This window comes from Grammomys surdaster, unplaced genomic scaffold (assembly GCF_004785775.1).
Source record: "Grammomys surdaster isolate TR1022 unplaced genomic scaffold, NIH_TR_1.0 65, whole genome shotgun sequence".
Lineage (NCBI taxonomy): Eukaryota > Metazoa > Chordata > Mammalia > Rodentia > Muridae > Grammomys > Grammomys surdaster.
This window is the reverse complement of record NW_021604567.1, coordinates 15,643,262-15,654,937: the sequence shown is the minus strand read 5'-3', so window position 1 is coordinate 15,654,937 and position 11,676 is coordinate 15,643,262. Positions and strand designations below refer to the sequence as shown.

The 11,676-nt window shown below is 44.2% G+C and overlaps 1 protein-coding gene across 1 annotated transcript in view; it reads right to left on the bottom strand.

Moving 5' to 3' along the window:
- The window catches only part of Gpr180 (G protein-coupled receptor 180), a 25,897-nt gene extending 14,634 nt beyond the window's left edge, over positions 1-11,263 (bottom strand). Inside the window, exons 1-3 of the mRNA XM_028771632.1 lie at positions 11,116-11,263; positions 8,435-8,593; positions 3,645-3,845 (exon numbers count right to left, since the gene is read on the bottom strand). Of these exons, the coding sequence (XP_028627465.1) occupies positions 3,645-3,845; positions 8,435-8,593; positions 11,116-11,263 (508 nt within the window). The remainder of the gene's footprint in view (positions 1-3,644; positions 3,846-8,434; positions 8,594-11,115) is intronic.
- Positions 11,264-11,676: the final 413 nt, after the last annotated feature.

Genomic DNA, 11,676 nt, shown 5'->3' with positions numbered 1-11,676 from the left:
AGCTGGGTGAGCTGGGTGAGCTGGGTGAGCTGGGTGAGCTGGGTGAGCTGGGTGAGCTGGGTTAGCTGGGGTAGCTGGGGTAGCTAGGTAAACTGGCAGGAGAGAGAGACAGGCTGCCTGGAGAACAGTGGCACCGTGATCCTGAGCTAACTACAGGACTGGAACAAGACCGAAAGTACAGATGCTTCCACTATGTTAGCAGCTGTGGGTCAGCAAAATTCCTGACACTACCATTGTCTTTATCTTTGTTTTTAATTTTCCTTCTTCATGTTAAATAATTACACAAAGCATCTATTGAAAGTTTTATTTCGCTGGGTGGTGGTGGCGCACGCCTTTAATCCCAGCACTTGGGAGGCAGAGACAGGTGGATTTCTGAGTTCGAGGCCAGCCTGGTCTACAGAGTGAGTTCCAGGACAGCCAGAACTACACAGAGAAACCCTGTCTACTACACAGAGGAAACCAAAAAAAAGAAAGAAAGAAAGAAAGAAAGAAAGTTTTATTTATTTGTAATGCTTTGTAAAGTATCCACCACAGAGTCAGGGTTTAGTACTCATTATATAACAGTGACTATGAAAAGAAAACTGTGACTATTTACTAAGAAATCAAAGTAACTTAAGGACAAAGGGACATTATTCAGTGGTAAATATATCTCCCAGAAAAGCTAAGATTACAAAGAAAAGAAAGAATAATATGATTGGATTAATATATTAAAAAACTATGACCCAATCATTTAAACGAAGTCTCTGATGAGTAAGTCTCACCCCAAGCTGTCCAGAACACACTCTAGAGTCAGCAACTCTGCCTGTCCACTCCGGCCTTACTACTATTCTCCTTTTAAATGGGTCACCTAAACCATGTCTAATTTTACAACAGGTGGGTAACTAAGTCAGTCCACATTAAAGACGACTCACAGATGAGCACACAGCAGATGGTGAACTCTTATAAGCAAACGTGCAGATTATAAAGTAAGCCTTAAAGACGCTTTGATGAGACAGAGCAGGGAACGCTTAGAGAACCGCTGCAGTGACCACAGCCTCACTTGAGGAGGGAAGCTGGATCCAGCACCATTCTGTCCAGCCTGACTCCTGACTCAGAGCACAGTCTTCCTACCTCACGCCTCCCAGTGCCAAGCACGACCTCAAACCACTGGATGATCAGTCCACCCTCAGGTTCTCCAACACGGAGAAGGACGGTGCTAACAGGCGCAGATGTGCGAGCCTGGTCAGGTCACAGACAAGCAGCAGGAGCTTCATCTCTTCTGGAGAAAGAGCCTTAGACCTTTTCTTAAGCTACTTCCTGACTACCTCATCACATGCGCCTGGAGTCTTCCTGCTATGTTAAGCCCACAGCTGCTGCTGTTCACCAGCACTAAGTGGGACCAGGTACCTTTAGATCATGGAGGAGAAGGGGAAAGCACAAAGACATACACGTGTCTGCTGAGACTGAGACAATGTAGCATAGCCTGTAAATGCTATTTCAATAAAGACCAGTTGTTCGCATTAGGCAACAAGCTCTCAAGGTTCTAGCACTCCAAACAAGAACAGAAAATAGTTATTAAGATTTTTAAGCTTCTAACTTTTTACATTTCTTTTTGAGCATTCACACCTGTCCCTTGCACCCTCCCTTCCACTCCCCGCTCGCCCTCGCTCCTCCTCAATGATTCACCTTTAAAGTAACTCCACTTTTTCTACCTGAAAGGCCTGACTTACGTCCCTACTTAGGAATATGATGGTAGCATCAACTTTGCTTAGTTGGTTTTGTAAAATGAGGCTTGCACTGTGAACCAGGGATTAACCAGTATAGATTCAGAATGCACTAATGGACCAAAGTTGTACAATTTAAAGAGAATAGCATACAGTGTTAATTGTATGTTGTTTGTAGGTTGTAGTAGGCTACTTAATTTAATTTTTTCAGATTGAGTCAATACTCAATAACAAAACACAGGAAAAAAAATTCTTACCCAGAGTATATAATCAAACAAACTAATAGGTTTCTGAAAGAACTGAAGACTCTCCCCTGGAAACCAATGCTATACAATAGGAAGAACCCTCTTAAGACTGGTCCCATAAACCCAGGACATCTCTCACATAATGTAAACTATAGCCTTTGAGCATGAGAAGCGACTTCAGAACTCTGACTAAGTGACTAGTGTAGAACCCAAAAGAAGCCCGAGACTCAGCAGGGAGAGGTGAATTTAGTTTTAATTTTATTTATTTATGTTTTTTTCAAGACACAATCTCACTATATAGCTCTGGCTGGCCTGGAACCCACAGAAATCTGCCTGCCTCTGCCTCCCTCTAGGAGGCATGCTAGGAACCACTGGCCTTCTGGCAGTGTGGCACAGTTCAGCAACAGCCAGGGCAAGAAGATGCGCCAGGGCAAGAAGAGGTCCCAACACAGCCAGTGGGATTACTTCAGGCTGCAGCATCAGCTCAGATGCCAAATGAGGGATGAGGAAAAAAAAGAAATGAACTAGGAGTCAGGACAAGGAAAATAACGTCTACCAGGATTCTGAGAGCAGCAGGTCAGCTGTGTACCAGGCAGGAGAGAAGCATGGGGCCCAGCAGTGAACAAGTGTCACAGGAAATAAGGAGTCTCACTTTTTCACACCACATGAGGGTCATCAGCCCAATCCCCCACAGCCCACCCCTGCCACTCCCTGCATGCTGTCCATCTTCCAGTGCTCAGAACACTGGCACTGCTTACAAAGATAAAGCACGGCAGGTTAACTTGTCGTCAGTCTCCAGCCTGAGGAGTGAGTCGTCAGGCAATCAGCTAAGCCAATCAGCACTCACAACATCTCCAGTGGCTGTTCTTTCCTTTCCATGTTTAAAACTTCTTCAGGACATTTAGTGTCCCCAGTGTCATTCTAAACTTTCTCAGAGACAGGTTCATTCTCTCAGTTATTCCATTTGTTTCTCTAGCTGTGGCAAACAGATACACTGACCTTGACAATCAAGTCTCATGTGGCCCCACTCTTGCTTGGCTCATCTGCTATGGCTAACGAGAGTCAATGGCAGTTTATTGACTTTCTCAAGCAGCCAGTGACTCATAAAGGAGTGAACCCCAACCCTTTCCCACACAGACGCTTGCTTAACTGACAAGTCGGTCACGCTCAGAGCGTGTGTATCGTGTTCATGTCTATCACTTCTGTGTGGCTAGAATGTATATCAGTAAGGCAAGACACAGTGACCTAAAACTCTAACGAAGCCTTCTGGGAGTAAATCTGATTCCAGAAAACATCAGACTTGATCATTACTATGTAAGAACCAAGCAAGGTATGAACCTGTACAGAGCTACTGTGAGGGAAATTTCTACCAAGTAGTTAGTTTATACTTCAGTGTTGATTGTTCAATTCATTAACATTTTTGTTTATGAAAATGATGACAAAATATCCTAAAAACAAGACTGAAACTTTATAAAGGAAACTAAAAAACACAGAATATGATTACCCTGTTTATACAACTACCTGCTAATATTTTATAATTTGTTATTTTCTGTCTTTAATGAACTCAAAGTCAGGCTATATAACATTTGCTTTTAAAATATCAGCTGCTTTGTGTTTTTAACATCCTAAAAAGGTAACAAGACGATACTTGCACACAAGCCTCGGTTTGTACCTAAGGTTTAAGGACACTTCTTACCAGATTCTCTGGCGCTAAAGTGATCCAGCGGATTTCCTTCGGCGTCCGGGTTGAGGAGCACCATTTCAAAGGGGATATCTTCCACCTGGGGACTCTCCGTGTCATCCCTGCAGGTGTACTTGTCTGCATAGAACACACGCCACGTCTGGGGAGCGGGCAGCTGGGACACTGTGAGGTTGTGCTCAGTCTGGTTCACTGTCACTTAACGAGAAAGGAAAGAGCTTCCTTCAGAGCTCGGCTCGCAGTTTTACCCATACAATCCATGGGAGTTTAAAATCTTTTTCTTTTTTTTTTTTTTGTCTCAAAAATTCATGTCCTTGTGTACTATCAAGATAAAGCATAGATATTATAAAGCAGACTAAAATGACCATTTAAGCAATAAGGTCACTATGAAAGTATCAATAACATATCACAAAAGAGAAATGGTTTCATTGAAACTGAGTTTTTAGTAAAACTCAGTTTTACCAAAACTTGTTTATTAAAACTTTATGAAGTTTCCAGTGGATTAATAACATTTAAAAACTATTTTATGTGGCAAAATACATACCAAATAATCATTTTTAACCCTATCATGCCATACAGCAGCTGCAGTCAGTTTTAGAAGCAACTTCCTTGATTTAAATATAAGACAGCGTCTTTACTTAAGGAAATACTTACATCCTTATCATCTATATAAAGATTTCTTCTAACTGCTCTTTCTATTTAAAAGGAACTGTTAGTAGCAGAAAAGAAATGACCGCAGTACTGGCTCAGACCCATACGTGGTCGTAACACAGTAGAAACCCCCAGGAATGCTGTACCCAGAGCTCTGGAACCTGGCTGCAGTATTGTGCTGGCTAGCTTTATGTCAACTTGATAGTTATCTGAAATGGGGGAAATCTCAATTGAGGAAATCCTCTATAAGATCTGGCTGTAGGGCATTTTCTTAACTAGTGATCAATGGGGGGAGGACCCGCCCACTATGAGCAGTTCTATCCCTGGCCTGAGCTCCTAGGAAAGCAGGCTGCACAAGCCATGAAGAGCAGGCCATGAGGAGCAGGCCTAATGACACTGGTCTGGTCTCTGTCTCACTGTCTTTTCGCAGCAAGCCTCTTGACAATACTGTGTTATTGTTTTTGAGACAAAAGACTACAGCACAGCATGCATGTTCTATGAGGGCATAATTAGTATCTCAAATATTAACAAAATGTGAATCACCAAAGAAGGGCTGAATGGCTAATTTCCCAATCATTATAAAAAGAAATGAATGCTGTTAACCGGAATGCTCACGGTAAAATACTAATGCCTAAAATGCCTTTTAAAGTATACCGTACACACAAAAGAAATCACATGCATGAGATATAAAAGACAGCAAATTATTCCCTGTGTAGTATCATATTTAACTACTTAATCTAACAACACATTATTTGGCATTACATAATTTTAAAGAGAAATTTATCCTAATTTTCAGTGTCTTTAAATGTCTAGTGTGTTTATTTTGAATTAAAATGGACAAAAGTAGTTTCTAGCATTAAACAAAAGCCTGCACTGGTAGCAAACCTTAGTGGCAGTTCCTGTGAGACACACACACACACACACACATACACACACACACGAGAGAGAGAGAGAGAAAGAGACAGATCATATATGCTGGGGATGGTGAGATGGCTCAGTGGTTAAGACACTTGCAGCTCCTGCAGAGGACCTGGACTCAGTTTCCAGCACCACACAGTGCTCACAATTATTCTTAGCTCAGTCTCAGGAGATTTGGTATTTCAGATTACTGGTCATTTTCACAATGTGTGCCAGAAATAAGGCTTTACATAAGGGCAGGGTAAATGAACAAGTCTACTAAGATTGTTACGTTGTAAAAGTCAGATTACTAGTCTGAAAATGTACTTGTTCCAAAAGTATGTGGCACAAAAGTAAGTATGTGGCACTATCACAGTGTCATGAAATAATGCCTATGCTTTCCTCACCGAAGGCGCCTGAGCAGCAATACATTATAAATATGACCATTAATAATTCAAAAGAGTAAAACATTACATCGTTAGGTTTTGTTGAAAAAAAAAAACTGATGGAAATAATAAAACATGTATGTATATACACACATACACATACACAAACTAGCTGGTTTGTCAACTTCTCTTGATGATTCAGTTGTAAGCTGAAATATCCCTTTCTTCCCCAGGTTACTTAGAAGAACCTAGAGAAGCAAACTAGGACACAGTGTTTTATACAAAATACATATGTAAAAGATATATAGCAACTATGTAATATATAAGCGTTTTTAGTACTTTATTTTAGGCTCCTAAATTTAACAAAACAATATTCATTCCTCTAAAATTCCTGTCTTCTGGTATCTTTCATCTTTTTTTTAATTAATGTATGTGTAGGTACTCTCAGATGCCAGAAGCACCTCGAGATTCCTGGAGCTAGTTACAGGCAGTTTTGAGCTACCATACATGGTGCTGGAAACTGAACCCAGGTCCTCTGCAAGAGCAAGTGCTCTTAACCACTGAGCCATCTCTCCAGCCCCTCCAGTTATCTTCCCTTCATAATTCCTAAAATACTCCTGTCTTTGAAAGATCAGGGAAGGGAAACAGCTGTACATCGACAACAACACAGGCAGAGACCGCAGTCCTCTGTCTAAAGGAACCATCCAGCTGCAGCATGTTGGTCGGAGTGTGCGGGAACAGGCACAGTCCAATTGTTTTATGAGCAGGTTGTCACAAGTCACTAGCAGTGACTTCCAGTTTGGTGGGGTTTCCCTCTGACAATGCAGGAAAGGCTGTTCTGTCAATGGATACAAGACATAGTACGACATGAACCACGTGGTGTAGGAAAAGAGAATGATAGTCCTAAAGCCCAAGGTCTTTAACTAGTTGCTGAATTTTTATTGGAACAAGAAAAGATTTCTGTGGTGCCAGATGAGAGTCAACAGGCAGCCCCCTCCTGCCAAACCAGGCTGGAGAACTGCTCATCCTCCAGACACCCGGGCACACGCTTCACTAACACCAGGTCTCAGACTGTCAGTCCACCGTATACCATGTAAATAAGTCACCACACTTACTGTAATTGATGTGTGTGTGTGTGTGTGTATGTGTGTATGTGTGTGTGTGTGTGTGTGTGTGTGTGGTGGGGGGAGGCAGGATGAGAGGATATCTGCAGAGGCCAGAGGAGGTTGTGTGAGCCACCCGACGAGTGAGGTCCTGGGCAAGAGCAGTGAGACTCTAACAGCCGGGGGGTCTCTCTAACCCTGAGTGTATGAATGTTTCTTTACGTTGATCTGAGTCATTCCTGTCAGCATTATCCGTAAGGACTAAGAGAATGTCTAGGTAACAAACAACTGTGATAAAGGAACTTCCATCTTCATCCCTGCTCTGGGTTGCTGCCTTTCAGGTATCCAGCAAGTCAGTAAGACTGGCTATTTGCAAACGGGAACATTCTACTGGACTAGGCTACCAGAAGGAGGTAGCACAATCCTGTGTGTGGATGACGTTTATGAACAGAGAAAAAGGGAAGACAGTGACTGCTGGCTTTTCCTCATGGACGCCACACTGGTTTGAATGAGAATGTCCCTCACAGGCTGAATATTTGGTTCCCTGGTTAACGGAACTGTTTGGAAGGATTATGAGACCTCTGAGGTTTTAAAAGACTTGTGTCATCCCAGCATGCTCTCTGCCTGCCTCCAGCCTGTGGATCAGGATGTGAGAACCTGACTAAACTCTAGTTGCCTGGCGCTATGTTTCACTCTGCTGCTAGCCCTCTGGAACCATAGCCCCAACTTTTATAAGCTGCCTTGGTCAGTGTCTTATCAAAGCAGTAGAAAAAAAAAAGGAACACAGATGTTTTAACTTTGTCTCCTACAAGCAGTTAGTTAGCTTCAGGGGTGGAACGGGCAGAATGCCAGATGGACTGCATTCCTAACTTAGAAAAGCCCCCGTTTCTCTCCCTCTCTCAGTGGCTACCATCCTAATCATGAGACACTGTTGAGAACCCCTGAGATTTATAAGTAATGTGGTACGACTAAGTGTCAACAGTATGCAAACAGCATCACTTGGGCTAAGCTGTATAAAATAACATACCTTTAGTGCTCAGAACAGTGTTGGCAAATAGTATATAGCCAACTAATGTTATTCACTGTACACTACAACCAGTTGAAAAGGATGTCATATTAGCATAAAATATATAAAACATAGTATGAATGAAGACTCCTCTATGAATTATTTGGATGTCTAAAAACTTTTTTAATGATAAAATGGAGAAAAAGCATTCTATCCTTTGAACGAAGAAGAGGTTAGCTTTTGAAAAATGCAGCTATAAACAGAATAAGCAAACTATCATCACGGTTACATGTATGTAGACACAAAACACCTTAGCATATACATCTATGTGTATATAGACCTCATGCTGTACTATACTTCAACATTAGCAGGGAAAACCCCACAGCTGATGACCAAGGGAAAGACCCACGAGCTCACCTGTCAGCTGAGCTCTGGCTAGCCGCTCACTGCAGCTGTAACCCGGTGCTCACCTGTCAGCTGAGCTCTGGCTAACTGCTCACTGCAGCTGTAACCCGGTACTCTCACCTGTCAGCTGAGCTCTGGCTAGCCGCTCACTGCAGCTGTAACCCGGTGCTCACCTGTCAGCTGAGCTCTGGCTAGCCGCTCACTGCAGCTGTAACCCACCCGGTGCTCACCTGTCAGCTGAGCTCTGGCTAGCCGCTCACTGCAGCTGTAACCCGGTGCTCTCCTGTCAGCTGAGCTCTGGCTAGCGCTCACTGCAGCTGTAACCCACCCGGTACTCACCTGTCAGGGGAGCTCTGGCTAGCCGCTCACTGCAGCTGTAACCAGGGTTGCTCTCCTGCAGCTTTAGCCATTCCTGGGCTTGGAACAGGTAGAGCTTAGCTTCTTTGCCAACAGCCACTGCTATGTTGTTGATTCTGACACACAGAAGAGCATGGTCACCTTGACATTAAAACAGAAATTATCAACTAGTTTGTTCTTATAGAGCACTGAGACAGCAGTCCACACCTCCACACAGCAATGCGTTGGTTTGCAGAAGAACTGTTCTTACATCTCATTATGTAAATTAATCTCAACATAACGAACACCTCGTTCAGGTGTAAGAGTTTACCCAACACAGAATGTATCTGTGTAACTGCAGTGGTCCGTGGTAGCATTTCACTGAATGAAGAGCTTCACCTGGGACACACAGACATTCATCATCATAGAATGTCTGCTTCTCTTTATACCCCATCCATGTGATTAGTAAGCATTTGTTCATAATCTACAGAAACTTTTGCTGAAGTATCTTTTTTTTTTTAACATGACAAGGCTATTAGTACCTAATTATATTTTAATGTGAAAATAAACACAGGTGGGTAATATGAGCTTGGGGTACCTATTTTATGCCCATAACACATTTTTATACTTACGACTTTTTAAAAAACAATTGTAGGAAGTGTGTGTTGGGTGAATAAAGGAGAGTGAACCTGGCCACACCCAGAACTAGTGAAGACCCACATTAGAGGCTGAAGGAAGAACATTTGCTGCTCTTGAAAAGACTATGGGTTTGGTTCCCAGCACCAACATGACAGCTCAGACCAACTAAAAAATCCAGTGGTAGGGAACCTGACTCCCTCTCGCTCCCACAGACACCTGCATGAAAGTAACACTCATAATGTGTTATTTGTAAAGAAATGTAATAATTTAAAACTTTTTAGTATAGAAATAGCACAAAGCAGGTGCCTGCAGGGGAAGGGACGCTGGGTAAGAGAGGTGAAACAGGAGGTCCATTTTACAATTCTCTATGCTTTTGGTTAAGTTCTTTGTTACTAGAATTACTGCTTTGGTTAAACCTTTTAAATAAGTTAAAATGTACAGTGTACATAAAGAATAAATCTCGTATCTAAGTTGGTATACTATATCAAGTTTTACAAAGCGACTCAAGTACTATTAACAGTTTAAATTGTAGTCAGAGTTCTCTCTCTCTTTTTGTTTTCGTTTTTGGAGACAGGGTTTCTCTGTATAGCCCTGGCTGTCCTGGAACTCACTCTGTAGACCAGACTGGCCTCGAACTCAAGACATCCACCTGCCTCTGCCTCCCAAGTACTGGGATTAAAGGCATGTGCCACCACCGCCCGGTGAGAGTTCTCTTTCAGCATAGCTTTACTGTTTTTAACTGGAATTGACCAAAACCTGGCAACAACTTGGCGTAAGAGAATTATACCTGCCCAATATATGAGAGAAACTACCTGGTCTACTACCTACCCCTTCCCCAATCTGCTCTGAGACTTAGGCAACTTAACAGGAACGCTGTCTTTTTCGCTCAGCTGACACTTTATAACATTTCCCGAACAACATCCAGAGTCTCTGTTTGATAACCTAGATTTCCTTCATCTCCCCTCCGAAAGGTAATTACAGCCAGAGTTATGGGTGGGGCATGAACAGCACAAATCGCAGCTTCCACAGAGCCTTGATTTACCAGCGTTTTCTAGATCACAGTGACACTGTCAGTTCTCAAGGGACCTGCTACAACGAGGTGGTCAAGAGACTAAAAATACAACAAAGCTGTTTACTTGGGAGGGTTCTTCATTCACCCAAGTTCATTCTGATTTTTAAAAACTGAAACGTTTTTCTCAGAATTGTAAAACCTTCAATGTTTGTGAAAGCCTTTTATGCCAATTCTAAAAGTTCCCAGGACTTGACATTCCTTCCCATACCAGCCAAGTAGCTTCTGATTTCTATTATCTTCTCCTAAGACTCACTCTTAAGTAGGTACTGCTGCATCTCTAATGCAATACCATCATATAAGCTGAAGATCTCAGTGTCAGTAAGGAAATGACTCACTTGAAATGCAGTAATGTTCAAAGTACCAAGAAAACACTCCAAGAGAACAAATAAATGGGGCAAAATTAAAAGAATGAATTGCAAATTCGTCAACTGATTTTTTTCAACTACTTCTTTTCCTGGAGGATACCAGGAAGTACATATGAAATGCAGCTCTTTCACAAATGCCAGAGTGTATCAATCACGAAACTTTCTAAACATTTAAACGCGTGTTCACCCAATGAACTCTAGGCACACGGTAATAACTAAACGGTTGAGGCAATGACAGATCCCAAATCCGCTCCAAGTAGGTTTCACGCAACCGGTCTTACAAACAACAGGAAAGCTAAATTCCTGGGCTGACATCCACTCATAACCAAAGGGCCCAAATGCATGCAATCAATCCATGTGTGGAGTTGGGGGAGAGCCCTGGGGAGATGCAGTGGAGAGGTCTGGTTTGCACCGGGAGCGTTGGGGAAATGGCTTTAAGGTGCGTTAGACTACAGCCCGGTGAAGGTGCAGGGTCGTGGCGCTGCGGGGATCCAGGTGAGGCCGGGATGATGTGACGGGAGGGAGGCGCGCCGAGGCCACCGCCTACCGACCCCGGGCCCGCGGGAGGCCGCGCGCCTCCACCCCTCGCTCGGCCTGCCCGGACCTACCGTGGAACTCGAAATGGCCGATGCTCTGGCCCTGGGCGTCGCGGGCCGCGGCGCTGCTGAAGCTGCCCCGCAGAGTCTTGCCCTGGACGTCCTGCGGCCACCAGCAGCTGCACGTGAGGGCTACCGCCAGCAGCCGCAGGCCGCCCATGCCCGCCGCACGCCCCGTCCGCTCACTCGCCCGGCAACCGCCTGCGGCCTGCAGCCCACGTCGGCAGCGGAGGGAGGGGCGGGGCCGAGGGGGCGTGGAGTCGGAGACTGACGGCCAATGAGGCGCGGGATTGCCGCCATGAGCCGGGGACAGTAGCCAATCATAGGCTGCGGTGGGCGGGACGTGCAGCTCTGCGGTCCCGGCGCTCCCCAGCCACGCTGCTTGTTCCCGCCTGTTTTAAATGGAGCCCTCCAGGGATGCTGTTTACGGAGACTGGAAACAATCGCCCTAGCAGCCGCTGCGTGTTACTCCATTGCGCACGCGCGCACCTGCCACTGACGTCTGAGGCTTTCCTGGAAAGAACTGAGAGATACGTGGCCAAACTGTATCGCTGGCAGGAGGACGGCCTCAAA